The sequence below is a fragment of the Centruroides vittatus genome, unplaced genomic scaffold (assembly GCF_030686945.1).
Source record: "Centruroides vittatus isolate TY-2023 unplaced genomic scaffold, ASM3068694v2 contig_391, whole genome shotgun sequence".
In the NCBI taxonomy this organism is placed as follows: domain Eukaryota; kingdom Metazoa; phylum Arthropoda; class Arachnida; order Scorpiones; family Buthidae; genus Centruroides; species Centruroides vittatus.
Window position 1 is genome coordinate 1,068,944 of NW_027122207.1, and position 24,885 is coordinate 1,093,828.

General features: G+C 27.8%; 1 protein-coding gene across 1 annotated transcript in view; it reads right to left on the bottom strand.

The window, feature by feature from the left end:
- Nucleotides 1-7,924: 7,924 nt before the first annotated feature.
- Nucleotides 7,925-24,885, bottom strand: part of LOC136975885 (serine/threonine-protein kinase SIK2-like) — a 43,223-nt gene continuing 26,262 nt past the window's right edge. The window contains exons 6-10 of the mRNA XM_067271038.1: nt 24,460-24,584; nt 20,192-20,315; nt 19,029-19,258; nt 17,459-17,692; nt 7,925-10,099 (exon numbers count right to left, since the gene is read on the bottom strand). Coding sequence (XP_067127139.1) covers nt 8,702-10,099; nt 17,459-17,692; nt 19,029-19,258; nt 20,192-20,315; nt 24,460-24,584 — 2,111 coding nt within the window. The 3' untranslated portion in view covers nt 7,925-8,701. The remainder of the gene's footprint in view (nt 10,100-17,458; nt 17,693-19,028; nt 19,259-20,191; nt 20,316-24,459; nt 24,585-24,885) is intronic.

Genomic DNA, 24,885 nt, shown 5'->3' on the forward strand with positions numbered 1-24,885 from the left:
AAAGTCTTAAACAATAATAATATCAAACAATTTAGCAATTAGAATTATTTATTATATAATTTTCCTATTTATATTTTAGATGATTTCGTAATAAGTTAAAGGTGTAAGTTAAGAATTTTATTAAATATATATATATATATTTTGAATGACTTTTTATAACATTTATCTCAGTATGGAGTTATATTTGGCATATTTGAAAATATCTTTTAAACATTTTGAAATATATATTCATTATATGATATCAATAAGAATTAATCATATATTTCTAATTAAGAATTTTTAAATAAAATAGTTAATATTATAATAATAAAATATAAAAATTTTGAATATAAAATACCAAAATTTAATTAGCAGCAATTGCTTTAATTAATTATGCAAAAATGATCAAATTAAATTTATTAAAAATTAAAAGATTGCTATTTATAAAAGTATTCTGATGCAAATGACGTTTAGAATTTAAAACTTAAGATTGCTATTAAATGAATTAAATTGTTAAAGACAAAATTCTCCAATTAAAGTATATTTGAAAGTATAGAAACAATTTTAAAAGTTACTTCTTTATGAAAAAGGAGAGATTAACATAAAATATTGTCAATATCTAACTAAACTATTTTAATGTGAAATTTAAATGCAGTAAAGAATAATTTAAGATAATCTTAAAGCTTATTTTAGTTAAATTATAATTTGGAGATCTGAATATTGTTTTGGGATTTTGAAAATTTAGTGAAAATAGATTTTAAGTTTTTTTGCGACTTGTAATACAGAACAAAGATGCCAATTGACAACCATTGGGCAATCCATCTACCATACCACAATGGTGGAAAGTATACTTTGAAGAAATATGCAATAAAGAATTTTCACATCCACAAATACTAAGTACTGATTGGACCAGTTATGTGAATTACTGTTGAAGAGATGAAAATAGCTGTTAAGAAGATAAAAAAAATGGAAAAGCAACAGGATCAGATGATATACCATCTGAAGTATGGAAATTACTTGGACAACACAGAGCTTAAGTTCTTACTATACTTTTCAATGAGATCATCAAACAAGAATGTCCATCTGTGACCTGGCTAACTAGTATCATCATACGTATCTGGAAAAAGAAGGGAGATGTCGGTGAATGCATAAACTACCATCCAATACATCTACTTTCTCATACACTTAAGATCTTAGAGTGTATCTTTGACAGCTGCCTATGCACAATTGTCAAAATTACTCCAAATCAATGTGGATTTGTTAAAGAACTCAGCACAATTGATGCCACTCATGCTGACTGCATACTAATTGAGAAACACAGAGAAAGAATAAACATTCATTTGACTTTTCTGGATCTGGAAAAAGCATCTGACAAAGTACTGCATGAGCTCATATGGAAAGCACTCTGAGAACACAATGTACTTGAACCTTATATGAAATGAGCTTAGCTTTTATATCACAACACCAATAATAGAGTGCAATGTCCAGCTGGTACCTCAGCTTCTTTTCCAATAATAAAAAAATTACATGAACATTTAGAAATTGTAAAAATTTCCTGCAGATAATAGAATGATTTAAATAGGTATAAAATTAAATGAAATGTGGCAATAGGTTACATCAGTGTTTCCCAAACTTTTGACATCTGTGTACCCTTTGTATAATTTTCTTAATGCTGAGTACCCCTCATCAAAAAAATTGCATATACTTTAAATCAAAAACCAAAGATAACGAGGATATTCCATTTCTATATGCTGCTGCAATTGAAAAATCGAAAAAGCCAAAATAGAAGACTATGTGGAAAATATTGTTCCTAGATATAGCGATATGGACTTTAGGTCTCATTTTTGTCTTTCTAGAAGCACTGTCAAAGTAAGTCTCTGCTAAGAATTGTTAGTTGTAGTAACTAGCTACAGAAAAATTGGTTTATTCGGCAATTTTAGCTTTTTATTAATACTAAAGCACATAACAAACCTTTCCTGTTAGAAAAATCGCACAAAAGCTAAAAATACACACGCGCACATTGTAACAATTCAATGTGTAGATACTGGAGGTTTTTGTGTGACACTGTTGTCTTGGCCATAAGGTGGAGGAATACACAGAATCACAGCACCCGGCGAAACCGCTAAGAAGTAACGAAGTTTTTTATTATTTTTCTATGTTCGTAATCGAAAAAAAGTAAACTGCTTGTTGCACCAGGAACAGCCGAAGCACGGTGCAGCGTGTACCCCCACTAAACTCTTCCCGTACCCCTGGGGGTACGCGTACCACACTTTGGGAAACACTGGGTTACATAAAGACAGTGCACTCTAATGTTTTAATTAATTTTTTTCTTCTCCTACTTCAATGAAAAATCTGTAAAGAAGTAAATCATAAACGGATGAAAGGGATAAAAGACCATTTTTTAAAAATGTGTTAGTTTTAAAGTTTATAAGTTACCTTTTTTGTTCATTTTTTAAGATATAAATTGTGATAAAATATAATTTTAAATAAGAATTTTTTGTATTTAGACTATAACATATGTCTAAGAAAAAATCCATTGTTTTAGAAATAGTACAACCAAAAAAGTCTTTGAAAAATATAGGTAAATGCTATTTATATACTGTACCATATTTATAAATATGGTGCGATGATAAATTGTAAAATAATCTGTAATACGGTACCTTGTTATATTTGATATTAGGTACTAAAAGACAAGAACTGATGAGGGATATGATACCCAAAATGATTTTTCTTGTAGCATTTCAAATTTACTTCTGTTGTTTCCAATGTTTCCTGTATGATAAGTCCATAAAAAAGCATTACCCTAAGCTTTTAATTTGAACCTGAAAAAACACTTGGTTTGCAGGTTAGTTTATTGTATTAATTATGATTGTGACTGTTTTGCCAACTGCATGTGCAACAAACAACTGGTGACTGATAGTATACATCAGTACCACAAGTACCACTTGTCACATGTATTGACAAATGGTAACACAAAAATTTCATGTTTGCCACCCTGCAGAGTATTGGATTACTGATTCTGTTGGACTGGTGAGTGATGGACTGTAGATGGTATTGGTTGTATAACAATTGACCGCTGTATATATCATTTCACACATCTAAGAGCAAAATTGTTTCCAGTTTTTCTCTTTTCTGTAAGTTGACTGACTGTAGTAGGATTTGTGATTAAGTTATTTATGTTTCTGTTCAGTTATTTCTTCAAAAATTGACTTCTGTATTTATTAACTTATCACTCAAATTTCTAAATTAAAAAAAACAATGTTTAAATAGAATTTAATAAGCATTTAAAGCTTAGAATCTGTTTTGTTTTCCTGGCCTACCTGAGGTTGCTTTGTATAACACCTAAGTTATTGTTTCTATTTAGTATTTAATTATTGTAGTTATACATATTCTGATGAATATTTGTTGCATTTATTTTATATTATATGCATTTTGCCTAATCTGTTACTACTAAAAGAATTTACAACTATAAAACTTCTCATCCTTTATCAACATTAATAAAGCACTAGAATGGCTGTATCTTAAAACAGAAGTTCTTAACTTTTTTGTTCTATGAACCTCTTTCCAGTTAGGTAAAGGTCATGGACCTCTTCTCAGAATAATTTTTTTAGATGCATAAAATAAAATTACAGAAGAAACCTGTTATATAGAAATACATTTATTAAAATAAAAAAAAATAACATGTGATATAATGATAAACCTTGTATGTGCTTCTTTCTTAACACAATAATTAACTGTACAATAATCTAAAATATAGGAAAGTTAAAGTTGATTTTTATTCTTTCAAGTCATGGATTCCTGGTTATGAACCTGTTTTAAAAGGGATTTATCACACCTATCCACTTGTTTCTAGTTTTATCACACTTGTTTTTAGTGATATTATTAGTGGACTAATGCCATAAGTCCTTTATATTTATTAATTAAAGAATTTAATTTTTAAAAACTGTTTTTCTATTAAGTATTTTAAATGTTTCTACTTTTCAAGATCTATCACATCTAGTTCTTATTTTAATGATCTCCCTACCAAAGGAAAAAAAAAAAGTACATCTTGAAATTAAACTCGCATCTTACTGTTTCTCTTCCTGATCCTTTTGATGACATTTTATGACTCCGGATTATCCAGAAACCCAGAGATGAGACATTACCAAAAATTGTCTGGACATAAATATAACTAACTTGATTAACTCTCCTGGAATTTATACTGCAGTCATTAAAAGCATATAAAAGTTTTTAATATTAATATTAGATGCTTACAATTATTTCATTAGCAACAAAATTCTGGATATTTCACATATTCATCAAGTAAAAAAGACAAGTAGCAGAGCCTGGCCAATGGTCAATCAAAAAACAGAGCGAGATATCAGTGTTGGTTCACTAATGAAAAGGATGACAAAATTCTTGCTAGACATTGTGCATGTCTGGTTAAGTTAGTTTTTTAATACAAATGGAACATATATTTTACAAATAGAAACTTTCATATGAGAACACAAGTTACTTTTTAAATATGTTACTGTATTATTATGAAATTGGAGAAAATCCACAACACTGCAACTAACTATGCATAAAATTAATAATACTAGTAAGTTGCCATGTTACTGGATGTATTTTTGATGTCCAACATTCTGCAAATGCTGTCCATAGCAACTATTGTATTTTAAAACTAACTCAGTATTCAGCAACAAATGACATATTTAATTCTTTTAAGACACTATTAAAATAGTATCTCAGACAGGTCCAAAGCATCACGAAATTTGCGAAAATTTAGTTGATTAGGAAAAAAATTATATTTGTTTAAAAAGGCAAGAAAAAAATGTTTTTAGCCCTTTGTTTATGTTGAAATGTTATGCAGAGTCGTAAATCTTAGAAGGAATGTCATTCTGTGATCAAACATCTCTGGTTGGGAGATCAATTTGAGTTGACTTCTCCCACGCTCTGGGTTGAAGTCCCGTTACACTTAGTAATGAGGGACCATCTACTTGGAAAGTGTGGATGAGGGAGATCAACCAATTGGAAGAATCAATCGAAAGATGGAGATTGATATAATCCTCAATTTTCAAGGATAAAATCACTTGCCATTAACTGTGCACCTGCACTTGGTTAGTCAAGACTCTTGATCAACCCACACCATGTGTCAATGTGCTATGTGCAGATCCTCTGGATTATTTACATCTGTCTGGACCTTGGGCCATTAGTTGAACAAAAAGTGATATTGACTGTACTACCCTCTCCTGCCTGTCAACTCTTCACTCAGAATTACATCTAAGCATTCGCCTGTCACCTCCACGGGACTGCCCTGGGGCTGCCATCATTGTTCCCAGGAGATCATCTCATCTCTGACTGAACTCTATGCCACATGGATCATCGAAGGAATACTTAAACTGACTTGTAAGCATTCTTTTTGTCTCAATAAACAGTTTGATTGTAGAGACAGTTGTCGCATTTGCTTCCTCAGCACCATCCACATACACGAATCCTTAGACTATTCTGATGTGGAAGTAATGTTTCTCCCCTGACAGTCGGCAAACTCCCACTATTATGATGATGTGTTTGCATTTATAATGAAATAATTAAAAAGATTATCAAGCAAATCAGGCATATCATTACATAATTTGTTATTAAATTCAAAATAGCTATAATTTTACAATATTGATCATTTTCAAAGAATTTAAAATTACAAATGAATTTTAAATATGTTTTTAATGTATATTTTTATATATTAATGTTTTAAAATGTATATATGTTTAGAAATCTAATCAGTAGATTACATTGTTAAATCAAAGAGCCTTTATGCAATTATTTTATACAAGGGTAATCCCAAAACTGAGGTCTTCTATTTTTTCATAAATACAAAGAAACTTTTATTTTCAATAACATTCATATCATTTTAAAGCTTGAACATTTATCTATTTTTTTACATAATTGCTATTTCGGTCGATGCATTTTTGTATTCCCATATTACACCAGCTTGCTGCCATGTCGCGGGACCCATCTTGCGCACACTTTTTGATCTTGCAACTTTTCCATTAAAATCCTATGAATGACGCTTCGAGAAACTCCAAGAACTAAAATGCAGAGATGATTCAGAGTGATTCGTGAATCTTCATGCATGGTTTGCTCAATCATCGTGATTGTCTTGTTGGAAATTGATGATCTCTCGCTTCTTTCTTCGTTGTAAATTTCGGTACGTTCAGCTGCAAACTACCTACACCACTTCAGAATGTTTTTGACATCTATGCATGACTCATCGTACACTTTTGTCAATTGGTGATGAATTTCAATCGGTTTAACACGACATGGCGGCTAGCTGGTATGACATGGGCATACAAAAATTGCCACATTGCCTACAAAAATGCATTGACCGAAATGGCGATTATGTAGAAAGATAGATAAATGTTCAAGCTTTAAAATGATATAAACATTATTGAAAATAAAAGTTTCTTTGTATTTTAAAAAAAATAGGAGACCTTACTTTTGGGATTATCCTCGTATAATGTAAAGAGAGGTAAAAATTATTGGGTATAAAGTATACAGGTAATTAAACTTTAATGAAAAAATAATTATTGAGACATAACAAGAAAAATAAACAAAAGTTTATAATTGAAATATGATCATTATCAATAAAATTAAGTTACTTTAATTTACTATGATAACAAATACAAAGAAAAATTTTATGCAGTGAATTAGTTTAATTTTACATATATTTATGAAAATTAATAATAAATCTATAGTACAGTTTATTTATTTAATGTTTTATATTTTTTAATATAAATATTACTTTTTGATAAATAAATAATTTCCAAATAATGTTTACTTTGTACATTTGCAGTTTTTACTTTGATATGTGAATTCTTTGAGCATTTTATGAAATATTTTGTTATTTAATAATTACAAATATATAAGCCATTTTTAACAGGTAACATTAATTTTTAATTTTTTTATTAGTAACTATATGTAGTTAGTTATTTATTAACATTTTAATTTTTTGTATAAAATTTTTTGACAAAATGGCTTGAATAATATGAATACTCTAAATATGAATTAAATATAAAAATTAAATGACAATCATAAAATTCTATTAACAATATATTTATAAATAAAAGACACACAAAATTACATTATATATATTGTATACATAGCAATTTGATTTTTAATTATTTTAACAAAATCTTGATCAGAGTTCATGTAGTTCAGTATTATCTGTAATTTTACATCAAATTAATATGAAGAAATAACTTATCTGATATTTTAACATTGCAGAGTGAGAGCATTGAAAATTGGGCTATCATATTTTATTGCGCTATTAATATTTTATAGGTAGATGGACCGGACTATCAATAACCATCATATTTTTTTAATTAATGTTAGTAATTACTTCCTTAAATGATTTATATCTTAACAGCTTTAGTCTTTAAAAATAAAAACATAATAATAATATAATTTAACTTATGGAAATATCAGACAACTTATTTACCAATATAAGTTTTATTAAACAATAATTTTATTATTTTTTATATACAAATGTTATTTTCTAAATAATTTATTATATATTTTTCCTACATTTTATCATATAATTTTATGGTGCATTATATATTTACTTACAACAATTATGTGCATTCATCAATAATATATTAGCATTCAAAAAATTTTGATTCTTTCTTTACAATAAACTTTTTGTAATTGTAAATACAGAAATACCTTATACATAAAATGATTTCAAGTTGTTTTATTTTTCCAAAGTTATTCAGTAATTAAAATTTTTTCTTCACAAACTTCTCTATAATATTTATTTTATATGCAAACATAATTCCAGTATTAAAACTTTATTTATATATAGCTTATAAAACTTTTTCCTAAATTTTTACATATAATTTTCTAATCTAAAATTGATTTATATTATATTTTTAGCTATTATAAAATAATTCTTTTTAAAATGTGATTGCCAACATATATATTATATATATATATTTATTTATTTATTTTATTTATATTTTATATATCTATTATCTTGCTAAAATTGCAGCACCAAAATTTTGCAACATTTAGTATTTTAACCAAGTTTTAATACCTAATTGCACAAGACAAAATACTATTGTATAAGTTTATCAAATTTGACACACACAAAGTATATAAGTAAGCTATTGTGAAATATTCTACAAAATTTTCATAATTAATCTGTGCCATTTTTATCATTTAACAAAAAAAATATATAAAAAATATCCAGTTTGTAACATTCCATCAATTCAAATTTACTTAGAATGACTCAATTATTTCTTCTTATATTTTTAAATCTTGAATATTTTTTGACTCATTATATATTAAAGTAATGGTCCCAGCATTTTATCTTTAAAACGTTTTGATATATTGCTATTATAAACTGCTTAAATAACTCTTAAAACACTTTATTGCTCTTTTAGAATAAATCCAAAAACGACTGAAGAAATTATTAAGCCATTTCACATACACTTATGTGTCTTTCTTGCATTTATAGCATAAAATACCATTTCTAGCTAAAATATTTATAATTTTTAAGTTTTTAAATAGGAAGACTATAATAAAATGAGCCAATTTTACTAAAAAATTTTAATATTCTATGATGATATCCTTTATCAAGAACAAATTTTATTTATCCCCTATAACCAGACAATAATTATCTATCAAATCATATATTATTAAATATTATTTCACTTTGTAAAATGGTGATGAATTTTAAGCTATTAAAATGTTATTCATTTGTAGAAATGTAATAATTTGAATTATCAGATACAATGGATTTGCTTGAATATTTATCTGTATTAATAGTGGATGAATAAGATGCATTTTCTGTTACAGACTGGAAGGGTAAAGATTCATAACTAGATTGAATTCCTTTTAATGATAAATCAATAGATTCATCTGAAAATACTGATGTTTGAGGTAAAAGTTTGTAAGAAGACTGATGAATTGCTTGCCAACGTTGTTTTTGTAATATTTGTCTTTTCTGGTGTAATCTCTGCTGTAGTAGTTGTTGTTGTAATGACTTTGTTTGGTCAAATGGTATTCCAATAAATTCATCTAGAGGTTTGGAAATTATCCCTTGGACAGTTGCATTCATATCTTCCAAATCTTCATATAAAATGTCTTTCTTTTCAGATGGGATTGTAGGTAGAGCTTTTATAGAAGATGCAAATAAATCTGTCTTGTCTAAATGAGTTTGTGGTAAATGATAAGGATATAGTTGCATGCAGGTATTATTCAAAACATTTATAGGAGAATTTTGAAAATACTCAAGTTGTCGTATTTGTTCTTGTGTTGAAATTGGACTTCTGTGTAGCATCTGAAATTGCTTTTGTTCCTGTTGGATATCATTTAATGCTAACATGCCTCTGGCTTTATCTTTATCACATAACCTTGTAGAAAACATTTCACATCCTTGAGCAACTAAGCCATCAGAAGCTCTTCTACCCTCCCTGAAATAACCTGGTGATTGTATATTACTAGTTTCTATTTCCATTGTATCATGTTGAACATGTAAAGGATTAATGGCATTAAAATATATAGGATGCAAAGAATATTGAGATATTTCTGATAAAGGTGGTTGTACAAAAGTTGTGCCATAAAAATTCATTGGAGTTTCAAATTCCTGAGTGCAAGACGGTAGACTAGAAGTCATATCTGTTTCAATTTGAGAATCAAAACTTTCATTATTTTCTCTGTTTTCAGAACTGATATTTCCTATTGGAGAATCAGATAAGCTGAGTTGAGTTAGATTACATAACGGAGGACTTTTTTGATAGTATTCTTTGCTTGGAAAAGTTGATTGATTATTAGATTTCAAATATAATGAGTGATGTTGTGTAGGAGAAGCACAGGATTCAAGAGAATCTCCACTAATATCTGCTTCTACACCTTCATCTATAGATGTTGTGATTTTACTTTGTAAAGGACTAGTATTAAATGTATGTGAAGAAATGGAATGCAGATTATTTAAATATGGAATAACTTCATTGGATAAAAGTTTCATTTTATATTCATCACTTGTCATTTGTTTCTGATCTGGACTGTAGCACCTGATGCTTGACAATTTATCATCAATATTTTTATTATAAAATTGTGTTTTAATAGAATGTAGAGATGGTTTAATCTAGAAAAAATAATTTACATAATTAATAAAAGGAATTTTTAAAATATAAAAATAATTATATCTAGCATATCATATATTTGTGCACATAACACATTTTGTGTTTTTTAACACAAACAACACACAGACTATTTGTGTTAAAAGACAATTTGAAGAGAGTATAGCTTATATACTTAGGTTATAGGTGTAACTGCAATGAGATGGGTTACATGTCTTTATTGAGGTGGAGCATTAGAGAAGCTTCTTCTATGTGGCTTACAGAATTGCATTTGTTCTTGAAATCTATTTGATCAATTTTGGTAAAACTTTTCCATTTTCCATTAATTACTATGAAGAATCCAAAAGTAAAATAAAAAATAATGGTTCATGACTTCATTTTTGAGATACAAGATCCTAACAAGAGCGCTTATGACAAAGCAATATCATACGACTTTGTCACATGATGTCCCAGGTTGCTAGCACATCTATGTGGCTTATGATGGACTAATTTTGATAAAACTTTGCCATTTTTCATTGATTGCGATGAAGAATCCAAAACATAAATGTAAATGTAGAAAATAGGGGTCCATGCTTTCATTTTCAATATAAGGTGGGGACAAAGTGACAATGTTCATGCTGCTTGAACATGTCTAACAGAATTTTGGGGTCAAATAAAAAAAAAAGCAGCATTTCATGCACCTAACAGAAAATAGACACAAAAAACGAACAGAACACAAGAACAAAGCAATTGACATCAACTGCTTGTAGTTTTGGTTTTATTCCTATACAGCAATGCAATATGGATGATCTGCCAAGGGAGAATACTTCTCAAGAGGTCTTGTAGATGGGATTGTAGGTAAAGCTTTTATAGAAGATGCAAATAAATCTGTCTTGTCTAAATGAGTTTGTGGTAAATGATAAGGATATAGTTGCATGCAGGAAACTGGCCCCTATTTAGGTGTTACTAACCTGAAGAAAACCTGGAAAACTCATGTAACCAGCCCATTCACCAGGCATAAACTCAACCAACTACAAGTGTTCAGTAGTTTATCCACTTAGCACTGGTGGACATTGGCATCTATTGCTTTGTTCTTGGATTGCCTCTCTGTGTTGGTAAGTGCAAGAATTGCTTCTCCCATGACTGGCAGATGCAAAGATAACCTCTTTCGTGATGTGCAAAGTTTGCTTGTCTGTGACCATCAGGTACAAGGATCACTTTTTCTGTGTCTAACAAGTACAAGGATTGCATCTTGCTTTCTGGCTCTGCCTCAATTCTATTGCAATATTACAAAATTGTACTATATCCTAGTAAATTTACATCTATGGAGTAACTTTCTCCATAGATATACTATTGTGGGTTATGCATGAAAATACATGTAATGCATATTATAAATGTTACTAACTATAAATAATAATAATAATAATAATAATAGTTTTGTTTTTATTATAATTATATTTTCAGCATTATTATTAAAATGCTATAAGACAATATGTATATGTTGTCTTAATATATCCAATTTTTTTCTGTATTATTATTAATACTGTTAAGGATTCTGTTGTTACTGTTGTTTTTATAGATGCTTAAATTATAGATTTAAAAATACTTGAGGATAATCAATGAATAGAAAATTTAAATGTTAAGAAAGTAAAAAAATTTCAATATAATGTTAAAATTAAGATACTTTTATTTCTCAAGCAGAGAAATTTGATAATGAAATAATTTACATTTTATGATTTTAAGTCAAAAATAATCAAACTAAATTTTTGGAGTTTAAAAGTGGCACCAATTTTTGAATGCCATTTGATAAAAAAGAAATTTGACTGAAATCTGATAAAATAATTCTGAAAAGATTTTTTTATATGTAAAATCAAAATACAGTCAAACCTCTGAACAATGGCCACTGATGGGAACATAAAAACTGGCTGTTGTTTAGAGAATATTTTGTATGCAATTTTGTTCAAAAAAAAAAGGTCCTGAATAAATGGCTGCTGTGACTGTTATCGGAAATTTGACTGTATATAGCTATATTTCAGAAAATTTTGAATTATTGTTTTTAAATTTGAATCTTCAGTACCTTTTAAAACATATAAAATGTATATTTTAATAATGTTTCACATATTATTTTTTGGCAATTCTGTAAAAACTAAAACTTTTTATTGACACTAGAGAAAAGTTCAATGCACATAGTGTATATAACATAAAGTAAATGTAATCTAAAATAATATTTTTTTCATGGGACATTATTATGTTTCTGGAATGTTTGCTTGCAAAATTTTATAATTTGTGTAAGATCACTTTTTATGAATATATAATATCCTTTATGTAAATTTTACAAAAAATTTTAAAAAATTATAAATTTGCAACTGGACACTAAACATATTAAATAACATCTTTTAATTCAATAGTGATTTTTAATACAAATGAATAGTTTTACCTTATTACATAAACATTTTCAGATTTGGAAACCTAAAACCAAAACTGTTTTATTTCTTGGAAAACTATATCCTCATTAAAAGAGTGCTAAAGAAATATAAATTCAAAATAAAAATATAATATGAACTAATTTCAAGGAGTATTTTTGCTTTATTTCATTTTAGTGTCTTCAGATAGAATATTGAAAACACAATATTCCAATTGTGTTTTGATTCAATTTCAAGTAATAAAATCAGAGTTTTGAAAAATAGGCTTCAAAATAAGGATTCTGAAAGCATCAATAAAAGATTCAAATATGAATTCACTAAATCATTATTAAATGATGACAATGACTATAAAAAGAAATCTCTTTTATGCAGTTTTGAATCAATTGTAGTTACTTTTAAGAGAAAATTTTCAGCTAATGATATCAAATGTACTGTCTTTTGATTACCTCCAAAATTTACAAGATTTGAAGAAAATTCATAATAAAATGTTAAAAAAAGTTTTGTCAACTGGGAGAGAAAATTCTAACAAAGATATAAATTATTGCAAATGTTGATGGATGCAATCTCACTTGAGATTTTTGTTTTTCTTTTTGTGAAAGAACATATCTATGACTAAATTTCATCAATAGATTTTGCCAATTTCATACATACAGAAGGGTTTCTGAGATTTATCCCAACTTATCTGTGGCATTAAGAACTTTTCATGTCTTACAAATTTTCATATATCCAAATTATTCCTCAAAATTAAACTTTATAGAAAAAATTGACTGTCAAATGCAAACATTTCTGGCCTTGTGATTTTATTAATAGTATAGGGAATAGTGGAATCATTAACATTTGATAAAGTTATAGAGCATTAAAAATCATTGCCAAAATTTGATTTAATAAATTTCATGTAGTATTTGTGTCTTTAATTAATTTATGTACACAGGATGGCCAAAATAATTATTGCTTCTGAATGCCAAAGATCTGAAGTGGTCTTGGCTACATGTAATATAATTATAAAATTCATTAGTAGTGTTTTTATTAGAACATTGTTTTTCAACATACTCCCCTTGCTTTTTCAAGTGCATTGAAAAATGAAGGAATAAAGAAGTTTGGTCAGCAATGCATTGCAAGTTTAATTTCCTCAGAAAAGAAAGTTTTTAGTAGAAAGATGAACTATTTCCTTCAATTTTTATCTATAGTAAATTAATGGTGACATTTCTGACAATTTTAAACTTTTCAATCCATAAGTACACACACTGTCATAAAATAATGTCTCCAAATTGTGCTTAAAGCATTTGATGAATATTAATTCTTAATTCACTTTTATAGAACAAAAAAAAAAAAAAATTAGAACTTTTTTCCAACTTTTCTTTGGTGCAGTTGAAAAGAAGAGCAGCATAATTACTACATTTCCTTGAATTAATGCTTAGCACTTATTCATTTACATTGGTCAAAATTTTCCAGTGCATAATCAAGGCAGGCAATTATTTGAAGCCTGATGCTAATTCAAGGAAATACAATAATAATATAAAATATTATTAATGTATTAGTTCAGCAAAGTGAACTTCAGTTCTGTTTGAAAATGCAAGCTGAGCTGAGGTCTTGACAGATGAGCTGCAAGCTAAGTTATGAATTTGGACTGGAGCTGAGAACTGAGCTGAGTTGGGGTGTGTTGCAACAAAGGGCATTTTTGAAATTAAATTGCATCTGTAATAACAATAGATACACAGTATGTCAGATATGTTTTCATTTATGTTATTAAAATGAGAGCGTTCAAATTGTTCAGTATTAAGCAATTGAGCAATAAATAATTTTTAGTTTAAGAGAATTATGAAAAATAATGAGCAAAAATGATTGACATTGTTAATATAGGGTTCAATTTTTAATTTATTTAATTTAAAATATATGTTCCCAATTTTAGCAGTGAAAGCTGGAAAAGCATGATGTCCTTGTACATCATGCTTTTCCAGATAACAACAGTTACACCAGTAAAATCCGTTTAAATTAATTACTAAATAATTTGTCACTAGAAAGAGGCAAGATGCCATCTCTTATTATTTTAATGAATGATCTCTTTTAGAAAACATTGAATTAAATTCTTTAGGATTATTTCATTTCATTTGACACAGTTGATCACTGTTAATTAAGAAAGTTCAGATATTGTTTTCAAAATTAAAATCATTAGTTAAAAGGTTACTTACATGTTGGTGAGATTAATGATACTAATTCAACATTATATGAAAATATTAAATTTTATTCATTATAACTGCAAAAAGTTTTATTACCTTAATGCTTTGGTTTGCTTTCAGATAGATTTTCTTCAGATAATGAAGAAAACATAACTGAACAGCTCAAAAATATTAGCAATAATTTGTACAGTTTCAATGAATAGAACTTTAAGTTTAATTGTAAATATAAAAATTAAATTATGATTATATATGAATGAAGTAAACTTTTCAAAATTTGCTGTGAATTCTTTAGGAAAGGATCACTAATCCATACCAATGCTTGCCTCATCAAGCCATCTTTATTTCACCAATGCCATATATGTATTTTGTGAACTTTCTTCTCCCTCTTCAGTATGACACTTCATTTTTTTTTTTTTTTTAGTTTTTATCTTTAAGAATCAGTTCAAAGATTTTGAAACAACAACTCCTATTACTTTAATAAACAGATCTTTTAAGAAAGAATAAACAAATTTTTAACAATAATCTCTAATAAACTGGATGTTTCACAATTCACTAAATAACCAAAAACTCTAGCATTCAAACTGAAAATTTAAGCAAAAACAAATGTTTTCAATCACTTTCAGCATCATCTTCAGGCTTACTTTAAATTAATAATATAGAGCAACACATAAAATAAACTTTACAGACTTATATTTATGGAACATTGATCAGATTGGTTGTTGCCACACTTGTGGTGGAGTCTGTTTACAAATCTACTGTAAAATTTTATATCATATTAATATTTTATTTAATGTAATATAAAATTTTTCAGAGGATTTTTGAAAACATAAACAATTTAAATTTATAAAGTTTATTCTATATGTTGTTCTATATTGTTAATTTAATGTAAACCTGAAGATAATCACTGAAAATGACAGAAGACATTTGTTTTTGATTAAATTTTTAGTTTGTGCACTGGATTTTTTGGTTATTTAGTGAATTTTTAATAAATTTACCATTGTTACAAACCTACTGCAGAGATGTCTTGTTAAAAACAAAAGAAAAATGAAGTACCATATTGAAATTCCCAAAATGTGCATGGAGTAAAGATAGTCTGACAAGGCAAAGTGTTGGTGTGGATTAATGTTCCTTTCCTAAAGAAATAATAGCATAGAAACTACAATACAATTCAAAAGAATGACTATCCTTTCCAAAACTTTTTAATGATCATTATTTTATATTAGATTTTATTAGAAATGGGCAAATATTATCCACAAATAATCAAATACTAGAAAGTATTTGAGATTTGAGATCTTGAGTATTACATTAATAAAAAAATAAATGTGAATACTATGAATATCTCTAACATCACACCGTATGTATACAATCACAGTGGCAGATCTGGAAGTGCCAAAGGGGTAAATAATTCAAAAATTAGGAATATTTAAATAATTAATAAGTACCTTTTATTAAAATGTGCATGACAATTGTATTACAAATGATCCAATAAAAAAAGGGTTTAAACTGTGGGTTATGACCCCAAAGGGGGGTCACAAATGAATGTAGAATCATAAAAAATTTGTACTATGAATTTATGCAAAGCAGTGCTTTTAGCATTGATGATTATAAAATCAAAATGTCAGTCATCTCTGAAAAACATTGACTGACATTTTGATACTGTGTCCTGTGTATCAAATATTTGGTCAAGGTTTAATTCTATATGCAAAAATAAACAAGCACATCCATCTTATTAGTGTGTAAATTTGCGTTTGTCTTTAACAAATGGTAATAAATGATAAAATAATATGTATACCAAACAATTGTTTTGAAATAAATTTTTTTTATGATTTATTATCAATGATTAATGATTTTATTTTATTTATATACCTGTACTAGGGGTTGCATAAAATTTTCATGGATAAGGGGGTTGTGAATTCAAAAAGGTTAAGAAGTCCTGCAATAAACAATATTTGTCCACTGTATATTTAAAAACAAAATTTTGAAGTTTAAACAAATAAATTTGATTTTGTTTTATTTTTTGGTATGATATTCCTAAATCTGCCACTGTGTACAGACAGCACTTCTGGTTTAATTTGTGACAAGAAAAGAAACAGTCCTGATCTTGAACACTTTTGAATTCTAACAAAATTCACACCTAAATGCTAATTCCAGCAGTAAATGAACAAGAAACTTTAATGTTTAAATGTTTTCGGCTTCTTTTAGAGGCCCTCCTCAGGAATGTTTGAATTCTGTTATCTTAAATAAAAATCTTGCAGTAGATGAGAATGAGAACAATTATTTTTTAATCTATAAGGTGAGATAAAAGTACTTAAATCAAGCTACTTTAAAAGTCAAAGTCAAAAGTTTGAAGTTTCATTTCTTAAAGTTTATTAAATCATTTTTCTTTTTACTTTCTGTTTCACTATTAATTTATTAATATATTGAAATGAGTAAAACAAGTTAAATAAATATTAAGTTACATAAGTTAATTAAGTTTACTAAGTATTCAAGGTATTTGAATATTTGAGATCTGGTTAATATTCAAATTCAAGAAAAGTAATATTTGCCCATTTCTAGTTTTTATCAATTTTATTAATTTTTTATTGATTGATTTAAATGCTGTTAGCAAGAGAATTTGATCAATATAGTTTATTTTCATGAAAATAGATTTCATATATTGACTATCGTCTTACTACAGTATTAATATTTTAAAATCAAAAATTTTATTTCATTCAAATATATAAATTAAATCAAGAATATATTATTATTAAAGTAAAAAATAAATTTCAAGTATGAATATACTAACATGATGTTTATAAGAAAGTTTTTTAGAACATAATTTGTGGGATGATACTGTTGAAAATGGATAAAAAAATGATGTAAATCTCCTAGTTGCTTGTTCAGTCATACTACTAGATCTGCGAGGTTCGTGTTTTGGTTTGTAGCTTAATGTAGGTACAGAAGATCGATGTTGTCGTAATCTTTCCAGCAGTAAATAATAAATTGCTGCATGATGATCATATTTTTCATTTCTAAGAGACTAAAAAATAAGAAAAATTATTAAAAAATATATAATAAGATTTGAAAGAAATTTTTATCTTAAAAGATAATAAACAAGAATTAAGTTCCATGTTTGTTTTTACTAAAGACTTTTTGTGTTCAATAACATCAAAAAAGAAAAATTTCATGATCATATTTTATTTGAAATTTACTTTATTTACTTCAACAAAGTTAATTCATTTCAAAGTTTTTAGATTTTATGTTCAATTATATGAAAATATATTTTACTGATTTTAAAAAGTTTACCTTGTCTATGCTTTATTAATATTAAATTATAATTAATGCCTACTTAATTACAATAAAAAGCAATTAATTTTTAAAACATACAGGCACTCCCTGACTTCTAGATTTAATGAGTTTCTAAAAATGTATACACAAGTTGAATATCCAAAAGTTGGACAATAGAGTTGCATGTGATAAAGGGCTTAGTAAAAAAGTAAAATCTCTTATTAAGACAGCCACTGTAAAAAAAAATAAATCTTTCCTATGTTACAAATGTATAAAAGATTATTTAAAGCATTAAAATCATAGATTAATCAGAAAACAGGCAAGAAAAGAAAATTTTTACAAATAATTTTGCTGATACAAAACCAAAACTGGCAGAAAATCTTATCCCGTAATAAACAAAAATTTCAACTTATCATTATCAGCTGAAATATGCAAAAGTCTGAATGTGGTGTCTCCTTTTTACTCCAACTGCTGTCTCATCTGATAATCTATTACAGGGGTCACCAAACTTTTTTTACAGCAGGCCACATAACTGAGAGAATGAGAGTGTGGGCCACATAACCATTTTGTTCAATATGGCACACTAAATACAAAAAAAATAAAGGCAACCAATATATTTATTTACCAGTACACAAACATGATTGCTGCAGCAAGCTTGTAATTGCTTTTCTTAGAAACTTCACTGCAGGTACTTACTCAAAAAGCTCTCTGATATCCAAAGTAGCCAAATTTTTTATTTCAGTGATTTTCCTAAAAATTATGTTACTGTCAGATGCAAAAATCAGATTGGACCAATTTTGGCATTTTTATTGATACTTACTATGTAGAAAAAATTAAAATAAGTGTAAGTTTATCTACAATCTCTGATATTTTCATCTAAATAATTATATTTTAGCTCATTTGTGGCACAGTGTGGCAACAGGCCAGATGAACTGATTTCATGGGCCCGTGGGCTATAGTTTGGTGATCCCTGATTTATAATATAGTGATATGAAATATCAAGAATCAGAAAATCAAGTATTTTAGTTTATATATATTTTAATTATATTATTTATTAATTTAATGTTAATTTAAAATAATAATATTACCTCGGTTGTTTTGGTTATATCTATTCCTAAACTTTGCATTAAATTCAAAATTTGTTCATTAAATTCTCCAGCTTTAATGTGTTTTTTATCATCACAGCTTAGATAACTGGTTGTTAATATTTGTGGAATAGGCTCTACACTTTGCATCCATTTATGTTCTTTAATTTGAGAAATGGTATATCTTTTTGATGGATCCAGCACTAGCATTTTTCTTATAAGATGTTCACAATCTAAAATAGTTCATAAATTTGCAATATATGTATAAATTTTTCATAACAAAGTAATATAAATTTTTATATTATGTTGATTTAAACATTGTAAAATAATAAATAAATTATCTCAAAACAAATTCAGTTTTATTTGCAACAAATCTTATTTCAAAAAACACTTTAAAATCAAATATTTAACAACAGAACTATTTTATCAGGAACTGTAAATAATACAGTAGAGAGTCGTTAATCCGAACCCCGGTAATCCGAATCGCCAGTTATCCGAACGATTTTCAGTTGGACTGTGTCGTGCTGAATCGAACGTTTTTGATACTAGATTTACTTCTAAAGTATAATTTTCATGTTTTTATATTCTTCAATATATTTATTTTGTTTGTACAAAATAAAGAAATAATTTTTAACGATACAATAGCCTCAATTATTATTATAAAAATTTTCGTTAGGCTTAAAATCGACGAAAATTCAACACGAAGTGACACACAATGGAGAAAAATTTGAACATCAGACAGGTTAATATATTTTTTCGTACATAATCGGTTATCCGAAGAGATCACTAATCCGAACAATCCCAGTCCTCAATTGATTCGGATTAACGACTCTCTACTGTAATACAATCAATTCTCGTGTTTTCAAATTAACCAATCCATCTTCAAAGAGTTTTTCCAGTTCCAAATAGAGCAGTTTTATTATTAAAAATAAAATTGTATATATAATTGCCATAAAATATTTCCTGAAGAAAATTAATTTAATATAAATTATACTTATTATCATGACAAAGTAATTTATTATTATTATTTATATTTCAAATGTCAATTCGTTATCAGTCGAACATTGTTAATATTACATGCAAACTAACTTCAAGTTTAACAAGTTATAATGAAATAAATAAATATTAAATTATAAAGTAAAAGTAAAAAAGTTATAATAAAATACCAGAAGACATGAAGTATGGAATACGAAAACGACCAGATAATACACGTTCTCGCAATATCTGAAGATTAGAACCATCAAATGGTAAAGCACCACATACTAAAACATAAAGCACCACTCCTAAACTCTGAAATCACAATAAGAATAATAATTTTATTTTGAATGAAGTGTAACATAACATTATTGATATTCTATTTTATAATTTTTAAAACATTTTTACAAATATTTTATATTTTAAAATAATAATATTGAAGTTATCCTATCTGAATATTTGAGTATCAGCTGAAATATGCATGTGATAAAGGCATCAATAAACCTGATTTTTAGATTAATGCCAAATGATTGCTGGATTACATCAGACTATATTAATGCTACTAATTACTAACTCAATGTCAAGTAATTTGGCCTAGAGGTAGGTGTTAGCTGCCACCTCTTGATAAATTTAATGATTATAATTAAATTAATATTTAATAATTAAAAGGTTCTGGAAGAAATGAATCTGCCTGAAGCAGGACTCAAACCACAACTAGCCATCTGAGTGCCATGGTGGGAGTTATAGGCCATGGCACTGAAGTCATTCCCAGTCAGCACCATGAATAACCAATATGGGTTATATTATATCCAGTGGTGATATTCAGTGGTGAATATTGGTTATATTATATCCAGTGGTGATATTCAGGGGGGAATATTGGTTATATCCAGTGGTGATATTCAGTGGGTTCGCACAGGTTTGGCCGAACCTGTTGGTAAAATTTTCAGTTTCCCGAACCTTGTTAAACACACGGAACATTTCTCAGTGGTTTTGTTTCTTTTAAAAAATATATTAAAATATACATATTATACTCTGTAACACTACTAAACTAGTGCCTTATACCCCGTTTGCACCGAGCATTTCAATCTAGATTGTGAGCAAGGTCTGGGACTATGCCTTGGTGCGATCTCTCTTGACCGTTTCAATCTCGACTGAAACGAGGTTTAATCGCGATCGATTCAAGAGAGTTCTTGAAACTAGATCCAGTCATAAGAGAGATCCCACAATGTCACGCATGCAAGATAATACAAGATAGCTGTGGAACGCGTGTCGGGCTATGGACAGCGAAATAAAAAGGATATTGTGTTTTGAGAGACGATGACATCTGTCTATTATCAGCAGTGCCATTCAGGGTGAAAAATTTTCCTTCCCAAAAACAAAAAAAAGGTTGACAGCACTAATATACTATTGTTATCTGGTCCTGGCCCAGGGCCCCTTACGTTTGAAATATGCCACTGATTATTAAATATATCACAAGAAAAGGTATTGTATTTATTTCTAGCCAAAACGTCCACTTTGTTTGTCGGTGATTGTTAGGGAAAAATTTTCTGCTAGTGAACCCTTTGTTAAATATTTTGAATATCACCACTGGTTATATCTAAATTAATAGATCTGGAAGTGAAGATTGGATTGAGAACTAGGTAGTGTCATGCATCTGCATAGCAGGCAGGAGTTGCAGGTTCAAGTCCCACTTTGGGCTGATTCTTTTCTTTCAAAACCTTCTAAATTAATTATTAAATTTGTCAAGCAATGGTGTCTAATATCTACTTCTAAGTCAAGTTACTTGACATTTAATTAGTAATTAGTAGCATTAATATAACCTGATGTAATCTGGCATTAATTTTATATTTTTCTTTTTCTTATATTAGAAGAGTTATAACTGCTACTTATCATCCTACAGAACAGGTAAGGAAACATTGATAGAATTGTGTATGTAAACTTTGAATATTGATAATTATAAGCACTGGATTTGGCAGACACCTATATTTAGTGGATTAGTCCTGGCATAGTAATATGATTGTAGATATATTTTTTTCTTGATTAAGCAAACACAGCCTTCTGTGGACAACAGACAAAAATTTCCTAATTTTCCTATTCTCCAAAACTTTTTAATTAAACAGACAATACAGTGGATTACATGTTTTATATAAATGTAATTTAAAAATACTATGCTAATCTTTAATACCATCACTCTGTAGCAATTCTTTGTATCAGACTTTCCAAATGAGGTTTTCACAGTTATATTTTTAGACAGTACTTCTGACACATCTCACATCAAACATTAGTAGACTGACACTGGCATTTCTCCTTTTCATTATTCAAGTAAGGAATTAACCCTAGGTACACTAAATACAGTATAAAGAAGTAAGTTATTGAAAGTTATATGTTTTCATTGCAAGTTTTATTTATGTACTGTATAAAAATTTTTTTTTTAAATTCAACTGAAAGTCACTTGTACAGTAGAAATGTAAATAATATATAGGTATCCTTCATATAACATAGTAGTTACATTCCAAAAAAGTGCCATGCTATACGCAGTGGTGATATTCGAAATATTTAACAAAGGGTTCGCTAGCAGAAAATTTTTCCCTAACAATCACCGACAAACAAAATGGAAGTTTTGGCTAGAAATAAATACAATACCTTTTCTTGCAATATATCTAATAATCAGTGGCGTATTTGGAACATAAGGGGCCCTGGGCAAAGACCAGGTAACAATGGTATATTAGTGTATTAGTGCTATTGACCTTTTTTTTTTTTTTTTTTTTAGGCAGAGAAATTTTTCACCCTGAATGGCACTGCTGATAATAGACATATGTCAGCATCTCTCATAATACAATATCCTTTTTATTTTGCTGTCCATAGCCCGACATGTCTTCCACAGCCATCTTGTATTATCTCGCGCATGTGAGATTGTGGGATCTCCCTTATGACTGGATCTAGTTTCAAGAACTCTCTTGAATCGATCGCAATTAAACCTCGTTTCAGTCGAGAGAGATTGCACCAAGACATAGTCCCCGACCTTGCTCACAATCTAGATTGAAATGCTCGGTGTGAACGGGGTATAAGGCTCTAGTTTAGTAGTATTACAGAGTATAATATGTATATTTTAATATATTTTTTTTAAAAAAACAAAACCACTGAGAAATGTTCCGTGTGTTTAACAAGGTTTGGAAAACTGAAAATTTTAACAACGGGTTCGGCCGAACCTGTGTGAACCCACTGAATATCACCACTGGCTATATGAAACAAAGGACTAGTGCGAAACTTAGGATTAGGTTCTAAAAGTTAACAAAAGTATACTATTCTTTTTTGTTACTAATAGAAATATGATTTTTAGTTAATTATTGATTGCTTTAATAAACATGTTTATTAAAGTTTGAATACTGAGATATCATAGTATTTCATTTGTCATTTTTACGAATGATTACTTACCTATGGCTAAAAAAGTTTAATAACACCTACCTAAAAATGTTTAAACTACTCAATACAAAGATTAATCTATAAAAACAAAACACAGTGACAGTTCTTAAAGGCTAAAGTCTGAAAGCAACGACAATGACACCTGATTGATAGGAAAGCTTGGGCAAGGAAGAAAAAAATTGCACTATCAGTTTTCATTTAAGAAAATCTGATGAAAGGCTCAAAACAAATTGAAAATTTCAATAGTCTAAAATCCATAAGCCAATTTGAGACAACATGCATGCTTTCTTGAATAAAATATCAAGTAATGGAGTTTGCACTTAAAAATTGTGAAATTTTGTATGATAGGATTTCCCAATTTCTTGAACTGTGTTGTATGAGAGATTTCCCCAATTTTTGAACCGTGTTAGAGTGAAACTGTGTTGTAGAAATGCTGTTGTACAAGGGGTATCTGTACAAGTGCTAATTTTTTTATTTTACATTCACAGTTTAAAAACAGCATATAAATTTAGTCCAAACTGTGTAAGAATTTATCTAATGAGTTCATTTTAATTTAGATGTGTAATAAGACTTATTTATATCTTTTTTCATCAGAAAAAACAAATTTCTTATTTTAATTTTTTGTCAAAATTGAATCAGATAAATCATGATCACATTGTATTTTTTTTTTATTTTAATGTTCTGATAATGTAAAAATTATCTGCAGTTGTTAGTAAAAAAACAGTGTGCATTAATTTTTTATATAAAAAATATTTTAAGTAAAAATTTTAAAACAAATGTTAATTGTTTTAACTTTAATAACTTTGTTTAATGTAAAAAAGTTTATTTTGAAATACTTTAATGCTTTCCCTCACACCCTCAGCTTGCATGCAGATTTTTTTTCTTTCTGCTTTGTGGTCACTAAGAGAATCCTCTTACAAGTTAGTAACACAATAAGCATATTATATAATAGCAATATTTACTTTAGTAACAATTCATTACTATGCATTATCATTAATTCTATTTCAAATTTATCATAAGCAAATGAAAAGGTTACCCATATATCAATTTCAGGTCCAATATACTTTTTTCCTTCAAAAACTTCTGGTGCAGCATATGGTGGACTGCCACACCATGTAGTTAGTTGACTTCTTGTAGAATAGAAATTACTAAATCCAAAATCTGAAATTAAAATAATATTTTATATATTAAAGTATTTTATATATCAATACAATTAAATACTACTCAAAAGTATTGCATTTATTATAAGAAAATTCTTCAACAATTTCATAGATTTATGCAAGTATGAAACTCTTATACCAGAAAACTTTTTAAAGTTGAAATTATATGTATTTAAAGTCCAATGTAAATTTTAAAATATTCATAAATAGTATGAATATTGAGTTGTCAAAGATTGTTTAGTTGGTGTAATAAGTTTTAAGACAATGCTTTTAATTTGTTTTTTTGAATTATAAAACATTTG